Source organism: Grammomys surdaster, unplaced genomic scaffold (assembly GCF_004785775.1).
Source record: "Grammomys surdaster isolate TR1022 unplaced genomic scaffold, NIH_TR_1.0 67, whole genome shotgun sequence".
Lineage (NCBI taxonomy): Eukaryota > Metazoa > Chordata > Mammalia > Rodentia > Muridae > Grammomys > Grammomys surdaster.
In genome coordinates, this window is record NW_021604569.1 from 22,181,692 (window position 1) to 22,199,177 (window position 17,486).

Genomic DNA, 17,486 nt, shown 5'->3' on the forward strand with positions numbered 1-17,486 from the left:
CTACTTCCTTCTACAAACTCTCCAGAAATTTGCTCATTTCATCTGGATCATCTAGTTTGTTGGTATACAACTGTTCTTTTGATTCTGTAAGATTAATAACAATGTCTCCAGTAAGGTTTCTGATTTTGCCGGGCGGTGGTGGCGCACGCCTTTAATCCCAGCACTTGGGAGGCAGAGGCAGGTGGATTTCTGAGTTCGAGGCCAGCCTGGTCTACAGAGTGAGTTTCAGGACAGCCAGGGCTACACAGAGAAACCCTGTCTCGAAAAAAACAAAAACAAAAACAAAACAAAACAAAACAAAAAGGCTTCTGATTTTATTCTCCAAGAACCAGCACTTGTTTTGTAAGTATGTGTGTTCTGTGGGTAGATAGATGCACATGCTGTTGGGTGCCCATTGAGGCCAGCAGTATTGGATCTTACAAGAGCTGGGGTTATTTCAGGCTGCTGTTCGCTGCCTGACATGGGTACTGAGAACTGAACTCAGGTCCTCTGGAGTACGGTATATGCTCTTAACTGGGCCATCTGCAGCCCAAAGTAACACCTTGGAGCCTGGTGATGGAGTTTAGTTGGTAGAGTTGACTGAGCACATATAAAGCCCTAGCTTCAGCTCCTAGCAACACATAAACCTGTTGTCTGTACCCCCCAGTACTTGGGAGGAGGAGGCAGGAAGATTAGAAGTTCAAAGTCATCCTTGACTGAGAGCAAGTTGGTAGGGCCATATGATATTTTTTAAAAAATAAACACATTTGGGTCTAAAGAGTTGGATCTGTGGTTAAGAGCACTGTTATTTTTGCAGAGGACCCAGGTTCAATCTCCAGTACCCACGTGACAGCTCACAACCGTAACTCCAGTCCCAGGGGATCCAATGTCCTCTTTTGATTTCTGCAGGTATTGGCATGTATGTGGTGCACAGACGTACATATAGGTAAAGCAGTCATACACATAAAACAAATAAACAAAGCTTTTAAAACTGTTTAATGAATAATATAAATAAAAACTTTCATTGAGTTGCTCAGTAGCAGACCATTTGTTTAGCATATGCAAAGTCTTGGGTTCAATCCTAGCGCTACAAATTAAATAAACTTTGTTGGTTTTTAAAATATTCAATAATTCAAATGAACAGAAATTTCTTACCATACCTTTTTTTTTTTCTTTTTTTAACATTTTATTTATTTGGGGTAGGGATAGGAACCATTTGTGCCAGGGCCCATTTGTAAAGGTCAGAGGATATCTTGTTACAGTATTTCTCTTGTAACATGATGACATGGGTCCTAGGAGCTTCAGGCATTCAGGTTGACAGGCATGGCATCAGGTGTCTTTACCCACTCAACTATCTCACAGCTTTTTTTTTTTGTTTACTTATTCACTTTAATCCTGCTATCAGCCCCTCCTTCCAGTGCCCTTCTCTCACAGCTGTTCCTCCCATCCCCTCTTCTGAGAAGGGGGAGCCCTCCCCACATTACCCCCTATCCTGGCACATCAAGCCACTTCAGGGCTAGGTGCATCCTCTCTCACTGAGGCCAGACAAAGCAGCCCAATTAGGGGAACAGGATCCATAAGCAGGCAACAGGTTGAGGTATAGGCCCTGCTCCAGAGGTCCAGCCTAGTTGGCTCTTGATCTTCCTGTGGCGTTCCTATCCTTGTGGGGTCCCTCAGTCCTTCCAGTTCTTCTACAAGACTTCTCCAGCTCCATCAGATGTCTGGTTGTGGAGCACGGCATCTGTTTCAGTAAGGTGTTGACTGGAGCTTCTCAGAGGACAGTCCTGCTAAGCTCCTGTCTGTAAGCATAACAGTCTCATTAATAGTATCAGCTTGGCTATTCCCTCTGTCTCTGCTCCATCTTTGTGCCTGAACTTCTTACAGACAGGGACACATTTTGGGTGGAAGGTTTTGTAGGTGGGTTGCTGTCCTTATCCCTCCACTCACTGGGAGTCATGCCTAGCTACAGGAAGTGGCCACTTCAGAATCCATATCCCCCACTGCTAGGAGTTTCAGCTAGAGTTACCTCCATAGACAGACACCCTGAGGCCACCCCTAATTCCCACTCTGTCCCAGGTCTCTGGAACATCCTAGAGGTGTCCCCTGTCAATTTCCATTCTCTCTCCCCTGCTCTCCCTACATGTGATCCCTCCCGTCCCTTCTGCCCAGTTCCCTCTATCCACCTCTGTTGTCGATTTTATTTCCCTTTTTTAGAAAGATTCAACCATCCTCCCTTGGGCCCTCCTTGTTATCTGGCTTCTTTGGGTCTGTTCACCAGCTTTTTGGAGACAGGGTCTCACGTAGCTTACACTAGCATCAAATGTCTTATGCAGCAGGAGCTGACTTTGAACTCCTGATTCTCCTACCTGTATCTCCCAAGAAGTGTTGGGATTACAGGTGTGTGCCAGCTCCACCTCACCGTAAATGTCAAAGCATTTTACTGTATGATTGACTTTCCTGTGTTTGCAAGTTACTGGTATTCTGAGACTCAGTACTGTTGTCATTATTTCAGTTTTTATAAAGAGTGAGGGCAATAAATGCCCTTTTAGTAAAGCATGGTGGCACATGGGAGGCAGAAGATGAGATCTTATCTTGAAACACCAAAACATCACTCCCCTCACCCCACCCTTCTTATTCCTCATGCTTTCTTAGAGGTTGAGGCAGGAGAATAATGAGTTTGAAAAGACCAGCCTGGGTTAAACAAACAAGATCTTACTTTTTTGGTTTTTTTTTCCTTCTTTCCTTCCTTCCTTCCTTCCTTCCTTCCTTCCTTCCTTCCTTCCTTCCTTCCTTCCTTAATTTCTTTTTTTCTGTGAAGAGGTTTTTCTGTTTAGCAGTCCTGGCTGTCCTGGAACTCACTTTGTAGACCAGGCTGTTCTGGAACTCACAGAGATCTACACAGAGGGGAGGGCCTCTCTCCCCTGCCCCCCAAGTGCTGGGATTAAAGGCATACATCACCAAGCTCAGTAAGATCATCTTACGTTTAAAAAAGGAAAAGAAAAAAAACCAAAAACCAAAACCAAAGAAAATAATAACATAGTTGAAATACTAGAATGTTCTAGACTAGATTCCTGATTCTTTGACCTTCCTCTAAGGAGGTAATTAGCATTAGATAAGTTCATAAGAAAAAAGCTCTAATCTGATAGGATTGGTGTGCTTATAAGAGGATGCACTGGAAAGATGGATCAGAGGTTAAAAACACTTGCTGATTGTGGTTGTTTGAATGAAAGTAGTCCCCATTGGCTCACTATGTTTTAATGTTTGGTCCTAAGCTTGTAGAACTGGTTGGGAAAGGGGTAGGAGGTGTGGCCATGTTGGAGGAAGTGTCACTGAGGGTGGGCTTTGAGGTTTCAACAGACCATACCATTCCGTTCTCTCTTTGCCTCATGGTTGTGTCTCAGGGTATGAGCTCTCAGCTACTGCTCTAGTGCCATGCCTGCTTGGTGACATGCTCCTTGCTATGATGGCCATAGACTCTAAACCTTTGAAACCATAAGCCTCAAATAAACTCTTCTGTAAGCAGCATTGGTCATGGTATCTTATCACAGTAATAGAAAATTAAGGCAGAAGCTGGTGCCAGGAATGGGGTATTACTGCCTGACCTTGCCCCTCCCCCTTTTTCTGAGGAATGTGGAAGTTTGGGGACTTTGGACAGGGAGAGTGGTTGGAACTCTAAGTGAGGATTAATAGAGCACCCTAGTAGGAGTTGAGAAGACAATAGTTCTGAATGTGAACTGTGTGTGAACTATGAAGGCTCTGGCTCAACAGGTTTCAGAGGAGAGCAATATTAGCAAGTGCTAGAGACCATTTTTGTGATATTTTGACAAAGACTATGGCTGTTTTTGTTTTGTTCCACCCCCCCCCCCATCCTAAGAATATGCCTTAGGCTAAATTGAAAAGTAATGAACTATTTTTTGTTTTTGGTAGAGATTTTTTTTTGTTTTTTGTTTTTTGTTTTTGTTTTTTTGTTTTTTGAGACTGGGTTTCTCTGTATAGCCCTGGCTGTCCTGGAACTCACTCTGTAGACCAGGCTGGCCTCGAACTCAGAAATCCACCTGCCTCTGCCTCCCAAGTGCTGGGATTAAAGGCATGTGCCACCACTGCCCGGCTTGGTAGAGATTTCAAGACAGCCTAATATTGACTTTTTCATGTAGTTATTCATAATTGTTCTTATGTAGGTCTACAATGAAAAAGAAAAAATGGGGCAAAAAGACACACAATGTACAATAGAAGTAACAAAAAAAAAACACTAGGAAATGTAAGGTTGGCTGAAAGAGATAAGCACTTGGGAGGCAGAGGCAGGTGGATTTCTGAGTTCAAGGCCAGCTTGGTCTACAGAGTGAGTTCCAGGACAGCCAGGACTACACAGAGAAACCCTGTCTTGAAAAACCAAAAAAAAAAAAAAAAAAGAAAGAAAGAAAGAGGTAAGCTGTGAATTGGAATCTAGGGAGTGGTGCCCTCGGATCAAGACCCCACCCCACTAAGCTTCTGACTGTGCAAAAAAATAAAGGGGGGGGGGAGCTGAGGAATTTTCTGCTCCTAAAAAGCAACAACAAACCGGAGCTTGACCCTGCTCTTGTTAGGACCCAGCTCTGTTCCCAGCACTCATCCAGCCCCTCACAACTGTACGATGCCAGTCCCAGGGGGTCTGATATCTGATGCCTTCTTCTGTCACGGGTACTTCACACATGTGATACGATTACATACATGCACACAAATCACCCAGACACATAAAAATAAGACTTTTCTAAAATGACGTGGGAAGCTTAAACAAAAAAGAAAAAAATAAGACGACACCATGGAGAATATCTGTTTCCTCCTCATGCTTCCATACATATGCAGAGAAAAGTCTCTATGAGGGCATGAGAATCAACTGTCTAACCAGAAAACAACCACAACAAATAGATTTTTTTTAACTCCAGCCATGTTGTTTCTGGCACCCAGTGTATTGATGGTTTTTGGTAATCTGAGCAGACAAAATGCAAAAAGTGAATCTCGAATACATTGTGAGCAACTATAGTTAGTAAGTTGTGGAGCCCAGTTTCCAGCTGAGATAGATGCTCTGGTAACTGAGAGAATTCCATTATAGCTAAGTGAGATTAGGTGGTCATAAGGACAGTTCTGATTCCATTAAACAGATCCTAGAAAGAGAACAAACAGTCACAGCAGAGCAGAGCTTCCAGGGTTGAGGAAGTGGGAACAGAGTTAGGTTTTAAGGATCAGTTTCTGTTCCAGATGGTGAAAATTTTCTAGAAATGTGGTGGTAGTTACTTGATGTTGGCAATTTCCTTCATAGCACACTTGGGTTCCCATGGTTAGGGATAGGTAAAGGTTTTGATTTTTTAGTGATTTCTTTAGTTTCTTAGTTGTAAGAGTATCCATACTTAAGATATTATACTTACTCAGAAATTACTTCTGTAAATGGACACAATTCACATTATCAAGATGAAGTGAACTGTCACAAAAGAAACTATGTAAATTTATGAGACTTGGAATAGATAACTAATATATTTATAAATAATACTATTTGTCAATTAAAATTAATACTGCATTTTACCAAATACCAGACTATTTTTTCATTTTACTCTACATGAGATGTATAAAATGTGATACAATGTTTTCAATGAATGGCATTATGTGACTCTGTTGTCTAGGCAATAAATATACCTCTGTCATCATTAAGAATACAACACAAGGGGCTGGGAGCTGGCTCAGCAGTCTAGAGCACTGGCTGTTCTTCCAGAAGACTTGAGTTGTGTTGCTGGCACCCACGTGATGGTTCACAACCATCTGTAGGTCTAGTTCCAGGACTCGGTAGCCTATGTTGGTTCAACCTTCAAGGGTTTGACTCTGAGTGGGTTATTTTAGGTATATATAAATACCTAAAATTTACAATTTGGTAAAAACTCTACTGGTGATAATTAAGCCCACATGTACAACAAAGCCTACCTAAGTCTCCTTAAGGAACAAAGTCAGCTAAATACAGAGTAGACGTGACTACACTTACATTCTTTGTATAGTTACATAAAGATGGGTTATATAGATTCACCAGGGGAGGGATCCAGTGCTGGGAAGTCTCTGGACACACAAATAATGCAAACATTACCAGGCTAGGAAGCATATCTGATTGATTCAGCCTGACCTTGCACTGAGATCCACCCGCCGCAGCTGTTCCTGAGGGCTGGAACTGAAGGCCTGCACTACCACAGCCTGGCAGGAGAGGCTTCTTTCTTTTGCAGGTCATTTTAGGTTTTTGTTTGTTTTGTTTCTTTAAACTTGCTTCAGTCTGGCTTCCTCTAGTGGCAGGCATTACTGCCTTGAATCCAGGCATGTATGACTGCCCAGGCCTCAGCCTTTCTCATCCTTTCTCCTGGATTTGTACTATGTATCGGACTTCCTGCTGCTACATTTGTCAGCTTTCCTTTGGAGCTCTTCTGAACTCCAGCAGTTACTGTTAGCTTTTGTTTTCCTGAAGAGGACAAGAATGTCCAGAAGCATTGACTGGATTCAAGGATGGAAAGAGTACCAAACAAATATTCATTTATTTAGCCTTCAGAGAGAAGAAGAGAATGAGGAACCCTGGCCCTGGAGAGGTTCTGTCTTACCTGGATAACTATAGCTAGTGAATTGGTGGAGCAGGTTCCAGACTAGATGTTCTGGTAACTGACAAAGAGTTTAATTATCTCTTTGGTGTTTAATATTCTTAGTGGTGAAAGGAATGCTAATGCTTAATGTTGGGCCCTGCACCACATGGTGATGCACACTTTTTTTCTTTTTTTTTCAAATTTTTTTTTTGATGCACACTTTTAATCTCAGCACTCCGGAAGCAAAAGCAGGCAGACAGAACTCCATGAATTCAAGGCCATCCTGGTCTACACAGCAAGTTCTTGGCAGGACAGTGTTAAAAAGAGACAACCTGTCTCAATAAAAATAAAGAAAAAGAACATGAAGTTAGGAAAGTATATAATATCTGGAAAGGGAAAGAATATGACCAAAATGTGTTGTATGAAAAAAAATTAATTGAAAAAAAAAACTTAATGTGATAACACAAATGCCACCAGCAGTGGTTTGCATTGCATAGTCCAGAGTTGTTGTTTTAAATTAGGTACTTTCGCTTTAAAGATATAATTTGTCTTTGAAACTAATTTGTCAGGATCTGGAACCAAGCCTCAAAATTTTACATGTCCAAGTATTCATAGCTTGTAGGTGATGTTAGGAAACCCCACTGCACAAGTTTTAAACTTTTTATTTCTATGTAATACAATATAAGGTTTAATATTCACACTTTCTTTTAAAAGTGGGTAACCAGCTCAAAGGCCAACCTTACCCCACCCGGCTAGTAGCAGGAGAGACTTTGTTTTCCTTAAGAACTGTAATAACCCCGTACACCCCAGAGGTAGAGGAAAGTGCATTTCTTACAGAAATTAACTTCAGAATGCGGGGACTAGAGGGTGGCGTCCTGCGGTCTGGCATCTGTCAGTGGCCCCAGGGCAGGTCTGGAACAGCAGGTGAGTTCCAGCCTCAGGGCAGCGGCCGGGTTAGTGGCTGCAGTCGTCAGTCCTCTGGGCCCTGGGCGTCCTCTCCCTCGCCCCAGGCACCCGCCTGCTCTCCACCGGGAGCTCGGCCCACGGCGCCCGACGCCCTAGCGGAGCGGGCGGGGGCGGCCTGCAGGCCCCTCCCCGGCGCCCAGCGGCAGCCGCGCAAGCAGCGGAGGAGGCGGGAGCGCCCAGGCCGCTGCGCTCATGGCGTCGCCGGGGTGAGTGAGGCGCTCCGGGTGCGCGGGGGGCGCCTGTTGGGCGAGGGGCGGGCGGAGCAGTGCGTGTCCACGACCCGGCGCCCCCTTGGCCTCGGCCGGACCCCGGCTGACTCTGTCCCGCCAGGTGCCTGTCCACGACCCGCGGCCTCCCCCCGCCGACCTTGGGCGGTCGTAGCCCGGCCAGGGTCTCCCCGCAGGGCCGCGGGCGGGACCAGACAGGACAGCGGCCGGTCAGGGTCGGGGAGACGGATCCTGGAACGGGGCAGCAGGGAAGCTACGGGAGGGGACTCGGGGTCCTAGGACTCGGCTGAGGCCGCAGAGCGGCTTAGCAGGCCTGACGTGTGTTTCTGGCGTTTGGACTTGCTTGCGTTGGAAGTTGATGCTTGGGTTCACTGTGGTTAGAACATCCCCAGGATGTGCCACAACGTCAGGGTAAGGGGGGCCCAGCTGGACTGGACCCCTGTTCAGAGTTAAAAAGCAGATTCGGGATCTAAGACCCTGCCTGTGTTGGGGTGGGGGTGGGGGTGCTTCTGTGGGATGGCTACACTTTTTCTGGAATTACCTCTTTCCTAATGTTCTCTCTCTCAAATAATGTTCTTAGGAAATTATAGTGACACATACAGTTTGTATTTTTTTTCTCATTTTTTCAACAGTTCATTACTACCGTTTGACTTGATTTTACTGGTTATGAGATATAAAATGACATCATTGGACTAATGCTTTTTTATGTCACAGAAAGGAAAATGGGTCTCAAGGTCATAGCTGTAGTTGGTAAACATCTTTTTTGACTGTACCGCATCATTCGGAGAGTCTCAGACCCAGTAGTACAGGTAGCAGTCCAGGCCGTGTATCATTGCAGTTAGGAGGCTTACAGGTGCAGGAGGACTTCTGGGGGAAGCATGTAGAAGTTAGCTCTCCCACAAAGGCAGACTTCGCTATGCCGTGGAGGGATTTGGCTCGTACAGTGGTCTGAATGAAGGTGAATGAAGCAATCTGAACTTGATCCAGGCCTGCAGGCGCCAGCCAGATCATGGGCAATTTCCACCTGCCTAATGCCTTTCTAGGCTTGAGAGCAAGCAGGCACTTCTGGGACCAGGCCTTTTTCAGTGCCAGCTGGGCATCCAGTACTTTGAGCTCATAAGGAGAATAAACAGTGACCTATCCTGGACAGGCCAGGCTGATGAACCCAGTGGGTCAAGGTCCCTCTACGTTCTTGCCCTGCCTCTTAAGAAAGGGTAAGGCAGTGTCTGAGCCTTTTGGCAGCTGCCGTTATGCTTGTAAGAAGTCATAGTACATTTTGTATCTAAGCACACTGCTTTGTAGACAGGGGTCAGAGGAGGACCTACTAGGATTAATAATACTTTGGGCTCTAACCTACAGAATTATTGTATTGTCTGATAACAGCGTATTTTCTGAACCATGGTCTGTATAGTAGATGGTATTAATATTTGTGGTTCTATTTGCGAGTGACCCAGTTAATTTGGGGTATATAGTAATCTGTAATTTCCTTGGGGGTGTCTATTAACAAAACTGAGGTCACAGCACTTTTAGTATACTCCATTTAAGGAGAAAACTGCTTACTTTGATATGCATACCTTACTGACTGCAGTTCATGTCTCTAGATATTACTCCCAATATTCTCCTCAATAAGCTTCTCTGGTAGATGAGAGGACGCCTCCTGGACGCCTCCCCTGTTGGAGTTGCCTGTATTTATTGCTGCTACTACTACTATTTTAGCTAGGGTCTGGCTAACGTAGCCATGGCTGGCCTGGGTCCTCAAACTCAGAGAGATGTACGTGTGTCCAGCTGTTATCATTAAACCTACTACTAGGTGTTTTAGAGAGCAGATGTAGACCAGTGCATGGCAGAAATGGAAGGAGCTCTTCTGGCAGGGGGTGTCTCTAAATTTGATGTTCTTTGCTAAGTAGCAGTGCCAGTGATCTGTGATAGAGCCAGAGAGGAAAGAAAACAATCTTAACTTATTTTGAAGACCTTACAGATGTGCTAGGCATGATGTCAAAGAAAGAAAAGGTATGTTTGAGAGATGACCCATAATCCACTGTGTCTTGAACTAAATAGAATCAAGACTAGAAGAAAAGGCAGGGACCATGGGCTCTTTGCCTGGCACTAAAGGACATCTCCAGTCAGCAACATCACAGCTCTGGGAGAAGCCTTGTAACAGCATTGTAGAGGGAGAGGACACACAACACAGCTCACTAATCTGTCCATCTGGCCCCTTCTGAGCAGGCCTCAACACCACAAAAACTAGACCCAGTGGCTAATGCCTGTAATTCTAGCACTCTGGAAGGAGAGGCCAGATGATCAGAAGGTCAACACCGTCCTCTATTAGAAGAGGTCAGCTTGGAATACATGAGAACCTGTCTTAAAATAAAAATGAACTTTGGGCTGGGCGGTGGTGGCGCCCGCCTTTAATCCCAGCACTTGGGAGGCAGAGGCAAGCGAATTTCTGAGTTAAAGAGTTCGAGGCCAGCCTGATCTACAGAGTGAGTTCCAGGACAGCCAGGGCTACACAGAGAAACCCTGTCTCGAAAAACAAAAACAAACAAAAACAATACAAAACAAAACAAAAGAACTTTGAAATGTTACTGTTGGTTCTAACAGTGCTTACGTTTGCTCACAGCCCAGAGGAAAGATAGGAGATGTCTGCCAGCCTTGTCTCACTCTCCACTGATATCTCCACCTGTATGGATTTCCCACCTACAGAGGTCTTCCTGTCTAGCCTTCTCTTTGATGGTTGGGGTTTCCTCAGGCTCTGTCGTCCATCTCTGCTCATCTCAACACATAGATTCTGCATTGTCATGGCTGTTTCTGTGGATATAACTGTTGATTCACAATTCACATGTAGGTTTCTAGGAGTCTCTCTGTTCCCTGAAATTGTACGCAGTGTTAGGGTCGTCTGTGTTGTTCTAGAAACAAAATCGAGCTATTGTTGGGCTCAAGACAAGGTATGACTGTGTCACCCAGGCGGGCCTTGAATTTATGATCCTCCAGCTCAGTGTCTGGAACGCAAGGATTGGCGACCTTCACCCTGTGTTCTACATAACCTATTCTCAAAAGCATTCTCATTCCTAACAGGATTGCAGGCTGTCCCAAACTCCCTGATTCTAAAGTTTCCTGTTATAATCCTGTGTGTTGGGAGTAGGGTGGAGGTTGGAGGAAACACTTTATAGTGTCAATCCTTTCCTTCCACCTTTACAGAAGCTCTGGAATTGAACTCACATTTGCACACAAGCACCCTTTAAATTTTCTGTAATATTGTCTCTCTCAAAATACTGGTGTCGATTTGTTATCTTGAGAAGGTTTCTTCTAAGACACCCAGCAAATGTCTGAAACTGGCTAATATCAAATGATTTGAGACAGGGTCTCATGTAGACTGGGCAGTCCTCAAACTCACTGTAGCTGAGGGTGACCTTGAAGTCCTGATTCTCCTGCCTCTATCTCCCAAGTACTTGGATTACAGACAAGCACTACCACACCCAGCTAATACAGAAAACTTTTTTTTTTTAAAAGATTTATTTATTTATTATATATGAATACACTGTAGCTGTCTTCAGACACACCAGAAGAGGGCGTCAGATCTCATTACAGATGGTTGTGAGCCACCATGTGGTTGCTGGGATTTTTTGAACTCAGGACCTCTGGAAGTGCAGTCACTGCTCTTAACCACTGAGCCATCTCTCCAGCCCTACAGAAAACTTTTAAACTGTTTTCTTTTAAGACTTACTTATGTATATGAATGATTTGCCTGTGTGTTTGTGTGTGCACCTTTTGCATGCCTGGTACCTAAGGAAGCCAGAAGAGGGCTTCAGATTCCCTCAACTGGAGTTAGTTACAAATGGTTGGGAGTCACTGGGTGCTGGGATTTGCACCCAGGTCTTCTGTAAGTGCTCTTAACTGCTGAGCCATCTCTCCAGCCCCTAGCAACTTTAGTATGCATTTTTTCTTATATACACACCCGTATGATAAAGTTTAATTTGTAAGTTAACAAGTAGTATTAAAAATGAAACATTCATACAATATACTGTAATAGTAATTTGTGCCATTTGTAAGTAGAGTCAGAGTCACTTGAATACAAGCTGTGATACTATGACAGTTGACCCGGTAATCAGGGAGATTTTTAAGTGACTAACAGGTTGCTGACATACATCACAGATATGCTAGCATAAGGGATGATTCATGTCCTGGGTGTGACTGGACCGGAGGCAGGGGACCTTCATGCTGTTGAGAACAGTATGAACTTTGAAACTTAGGAATTATTTATTTTGTTATTTCTCAGTTTAGATTTCTAGTCTGCAGTTGGTCACAAGGAACAGAGACTCTGGAAAGTGAAACCCCGGGTGTGTGTGTGTGTGTGTGTGTGTGTGTGTGTGTGTGTTTTATGTAGTCTGTTATACTTACATAGCCTTACAGATAAAATGAAATATTTCCCTGTCTCCTTGTACCTCATCTGAGTTTAGGGAGCACCCTGTCTCCCTGTGCCTCAGCTGAGTTTAGGGAGCACCCTGCAGACTTCCCTTTGTGTTCAGTCCTCTGTTGTTTTTAGAGGAGTATCTGAGAATTGAACCTACACAAGCTAAGTAAGCCTTCTGTATCTGAAGTATGTCTTACTGAAGTCTTTTTTTTTCTTTTTAACTTTTTTTTTTTTTTTTTTTTTTTGAGAAGAGTCTCACTACATGGTTCAGGCTAGCCTTGAACTTGTGGATCCTCCTGTATCAGCTCTGGAACAGCTAGGAATATAGGCCAATGCTACCCAAGCCTGTCTTTCAGTCTGTCTGTGTATAGAACCTTAAGAGTGGTCATATTGTCATATTGTTCTGTGCTCATTTTATTTGGCCAACAATGTCTTTTGTTTTTCTTTCAAAATGAGGTTTCTCTATGTAGTTCTGACTGTCCTAGAACTTGCTTTATAGATCAAGCTGGCCTTGAACTCAGAAATTCTCCCATGCTGTCTGCTTGGATTAAAGGTGTGAACCACCACACCTGACTTGAAATTCTATGACAAAAAAAAATGGATACCTAAATTTTGACAGTTATGTCAAATTCTGTGGCATGGTTATAGTATTCAGTATAACGGTAGTTAAGATTGATTAATTTTGTCTGAAGTAATGACATCCATTTGTATCCCTAGACAGTTGAAGAGCAGAGGCCAAGAATTGGCCTTCTGTAGAACCGAGGTTACATATCTTTAATCCTGGTACTCTGGAAGCAGAAGCAGATGGAACTTTTTGAGAGTGAGTCCAGGTTGGTCTGCATAGTGAGTTCCAGGCCAACCAGGGCTACACATTGAGACCTTATCTCCCTCTAAACTCCTCCCTACACCTCAAAAAAAAAAAAAGAGTAAAGAGTTGGCTTTTTTTCTTTTGGTGGAGATCTTGGCCATTTTAAAATTGGTACCACCAAAGTATTCTGTAAATGGCACTATTTTGTCCCTTGCTGTTGATTTTTAAGAGTTCCTTATACCCACATACCCATTATAATCCTCCCCAAGAAGTAGGAAGCTTCCTCCTTGGCTCCTGGTATTTCCTCAGTAATATTCAGCCCAGTTTATTTGATCTGGCAACATTTGATTCAGTTGGCAACACTGAATTCTGAGCACCCACATTCCACAAGTAACACTTGATATGCATGAAAGTGAACCCGCACTCCTCCACTCTTGGTGTGGGCAGCGACCATCACCCACACTGAGGAAGGAGGGAAGGACGTATAAGTGAGAGGAGGTGACTTAGAGAGGAGGGGGAGCCAGGGCTGAGTGGGGCTGGGAGAGAAACCCAGTGAAGGCTGGAGCATGAAGATGAGGTGAGGGGAACTCAGCAGTAGATAAGAACCCAGGCTGGTGCCTGGGAAGGAGAGAGCCTAAGGAAGGCCTTCTCCTTCCTCCCTTCCTCCTTTCTTTCTTTTCGTTTCAATCTTTTCTCTCTGCCAATTTTTTAAAAAGATTTATTTATTTAGCTTGTTTTATTTGTATGAATGGTTGCCTGGATGTGCACTGTGGGGAGGTCCGAGAGGGTGTTAGAATCCCTAGAACTGGAGGGAAGTGGGTGCCAACTCTTCGTTCTGGGTCTTCTCTTCAGCTCCATGTTTCCCTGCCTTTCTCCTCTCTCATCTCCTGCTGCCTTCCCTCCTCTCAGCCTTACTGTCCAGACCTTACTCTCTGGTCAGGTAAGAGCTTTATAACCTCACCTGGAGCCCTTGTGTCCACTTTTGCTCACTCCCCACAGGACGTCCCCACTACCCAGAATTCTCAGAGCAGCTAAACGCTGTTGTATTAACATTTTCTGGACATAAAAAGGTACCTGAGGCTTTATTTTTTGCTTTTCTTGTTTGGGAAGATACTCAACCCAGTATCTGTGGGACTAGAAGGGCTTGCCTTTCTACTGGAGTCTGGTCTGGATCAAGTGGGGCAGATATTGGGGTTGGGGAAAGAGGGGAGAGTGACATGCCACACTTGTAGAAAACAAAAGATGTATCATGCTTTGGGGGAGTCTGACAGGAACACCTCTGCTGCACAGACATGACCTCTGCACATGGGACATAGTTGGCTGTGCCTTCAGCACTCGGGGTTTGCAGTGATTACGAGGTCCCCACAGGGGTGTACTTGGCGATCTGGGGAAATGGGGGGGGGTACTATAGACTGGAGTGTTCTTGCTCCAAGGGGAGTTCTTTATCATCAGACCTACTCCTGACCTCTCTGTGCCTAGAAACAAACCAGAATCTCTGAGTCAGGGACTTTCCAGTCCAGAGAGTATTCTTAAATTTAGATCCGGCCCACTTCCAACAAATGTGAGTCTTTTGACTGTTAACTAATCCTCATGGCAAGCTTATGCAGAGCGAACTATTACTTCCCCTTCCCACAGAGAAGGAAATCAGGCCCACAAAGCTTTAAAGTAAAACCAGATCAAAAGTGAAGTTGCCTCTGTGTGTGTGTGTTACTTTGTATGTGTGTGTTCTGTGGAGGCCCACAGTTGTTGAGTGCTTTTCTTCAGTTGCCAATTACCTTTACTTTTTGAGACCAGGGATCTGCCTGTCTCAGCCCCAACTTCTCTCCAAGACTGGAGTTTCATGTGCCTGATGGACAGACCAAAGAAACAGGTCCACTCAAGTTTATTGGTTAATTACAGGATCCTGAGTGAGACTACTTATAGGAACATGGGTGATCAGAAAGCAGGTGTGTCACCCAGAGACCAGTGTGAGTGGTGCCTGGGCAGCTGCATCCCTGCAGCTTCCTGCACACTTTGCATGCAGCTCCACCTGACAGTGTCCTAGCCGCTGTGTACTGCTTTTGTTTATTTATTTTGTACTTTTGTTTGTTCCGAATGTATGTATGTATGTATGTATGTATGTATGTATGTGCGGTGGCAGTGCGGGGCATGTCACAGGGCACATGTGGAAGTCACCTCTCCTTCCACTATGTGAGCCCCAAGGATGGAACTCAAGTCACCATGCTTGACAGCAAGCACCTTCACCTGCCCACTCAATCACCCCTTATTCTTACTTGTTTAGTATGTACATATGTACTGTTTGTTTGTATGGCATGTATACCTATGTATGTGGCGACCAGAGGTCCATGTTGGATGTCTGTTTAATCACTTAATTACTTTTTTATTTTGATTTTTAATCATGTATATATGTGTGGCAGAGTGTGGGTTTGTGCCTGAGTGCAGTCCCCAAGAGGGTAGAAAACCAGAGTGCTCTGGTTCTGAAGTCAAAGGTAGCTGTGAGCCACCCCATGTAGCACTGGGACCCAAACTCAGGTCTTCTGGAAGAGCGTACATGCTTTTGACCTCTGAGCCAGCTCTCAGCCCCTTAGTCATTTTACACTGTATTTCATTAAGTCAGGATCTCTCACTGAACCTGGAGCACTTTGGTCCAGCGAGCCTGGTTAGGTGGTGAGCCCTATGGCTCTGCCCATCTCTGCTCCCGCAGGGAGGAGTAGCTGATGTGTGCCTCATTTTCATTTTGTAGCTTGGGGAGGGGCCTGTGTCTCTTGTAACAAACTGGGCTTTCTAAGCCTGGTGAGCTCCCCTTCCCTCTAGGAGGAAATGTCTCAATGTGGAGGAAATAAGACACAACAGATGGTTTCAGCCCAGCCCTAGCATAGGTGCTATCATAATCTGACCAATGTTCTCCCAGAAAGGTATGCTGAAGCCGGAGCCCCTGTGAATGTGACTTTGGAAACTGGACCCTCGTAGGTATGATTAGTTAAAATGAGGTCTTATACAGGATTAGGGCGGGCTCTGGGGTAGTATGACCAGGGTTTTTATATGGAGAAGAATCAGGCACATAGAAAGAAAGCTGTGAGGATTGAGGTGAGTGAGGTGACACAGCTGTTGAGCCACACATTGTGCTAGTTCCCTGTGGCTGGTGTCACAAGGTATTGCTGTTGTGGGATAGACTTTTCCTGGGGAAATGCAACACAAGTCTGCTCACCCAGATCATGGGGCCCATGACAGCAAGCACTGGTTCCATGGAAGTCCAGTTTGATGAGCCAAGGGGTTTTATTGGGTTTACTTTCAGAATATGGGGAAGGAGTTACTTAAAGAAGAAGAAATGACTCAAAGACAGCTGCATCACCAAAACCCACCCCCATCCCCCAGCATGGGTGACACTCACAGAGCTGGGAAGCTGAACACACTGTACAGTTGCAGGTGGCTCAACAGATGGGCCGATCCTGGTCCAGGAAGCTGGCCGCTCCCCACTTCCTCCAGGCTGCTAGGCTGGTCTCAGGCTCTGGTGTGCAGCTTGACTCCTCCAGGAGGGCTCTCAGCAGTCTTTACTGTTTACCCCTGGGACAGAGGAAGCAAGTGACTCCAGTTGGTTTCAGGGGCTTCCTGAAGCTATGTTTGAGTTGTTTACTATCTGTCTTGAGGGACTTTTTCTAAAAGATGGGATGTTCCACCTTGCCTCAGAATGTCTTCATTTTTCCTTTACAACTTGTCTGAAGAAGTTTCCTTCCCAGTTGGAAGGTTTGAATCTGGGAGGAAAACTGCTGTACAACAACTCTAGAGACACCTGACAAAATGTTTATCCTCTCACTGCAGGAGGCTTTAAAACCCCATTTGATGACTGCTGACATCTGGCTCTTTTGAATCACATACATGTCACTGCAGTTTTCCCCTGTTGCTGTCTTTTGTGTGGGTCCAGTTTCCTCTTTTCATAGGGAGAGTGCTCACTGGAGTATGGGCCCACATTACCGCATCATGACTTATTCATCTTTTGTTTATTCTGAGTCAAAAATCTTCCTCTCTAGCTCAAGTGGACTTGAACTCACTAGGTAGTTCATGTTGGCATCAAACTTAGCCATAAACTCCAGCCTCAGTATCCCAAGAGCTTGGATTACAGGCATGAACCACCTTACCTGGCTGTGACCTCATCTTTATTTAGCTAATTAGACCTGCAAGGATCCTGTTTCCAATTAGGAACACACACAGTTCAACCCTCAAGACATATCCAGAGGGTTTTTAAATGTTTCTATCTCATAAAGTGAGGCTTTGGGGCAGGACAAATTTCTTGGGATACTATTTTAGTTTAGGATAAGAGTCCACAGTCATCAAAAGAGAAGAGGAACCTTGAATTTTCTTGCCACTTTCTGGAATTGTAAGGCATAAGAGGAAAAGAACTTTAAAAACAGAGGTGTTATTATCCAAAGCAGTTAGTAACCTATTGATGATTACAGTTGATGAGCCGCTCACCTGTGCTCACTGCAGGCTGAGTGCTGTGCTGGGCTCACCTG

General features: G+C 44.7%; 1 protein-coding gene and 1 long non-coding RNA gene across 7 annotated transcripts in view; one reads left to right on the plus strand and one right to left on the minus strand.

Annotated features, from left to right (window-relative positions):
- The window catches only part of LOC114629061 (up-regulator of cell proliferation), a 44,755-nt gene that overhangs the window by 12,780 nt on the left and 14,489 nt on the right, over positions 1-17,486 (plus strand). For 3 of the 6 annotated variants that reach the window (XM_028777059.1, XM_028777102.1, XM_028777066.1), the window contains exon 1: positions 7,689-7,735. The exons of 2 other annotated variants lie outside the window; for them this stretch is intronic. In XM_028777059.1, the coding sequence (XP_028632892.1) occupies positions 7,722-7,735 (14 nt within the window). In that variant the 5' untranslated portion in view covers positions 7,689-7,721. Of the gene's footprint in view, positions 1-7,688; positions 7,736-17,486 lie in introns of those variants that run through there. One more of the 6 variants, XM_028777115.1, reaches the window with a different exon arrangement.
- Positions 959-6,710, minus strand: LOC114629116. The gene is made up of 2 exons (XR_003712602.1): positions 6,585-6,710; positions 959-1,778 (listed from the first exon to the last, which is right to left on the minus strand). It is a non-coding gene; the product is annotated as an uncharacterized LOC114629116 (long non-coding RNA).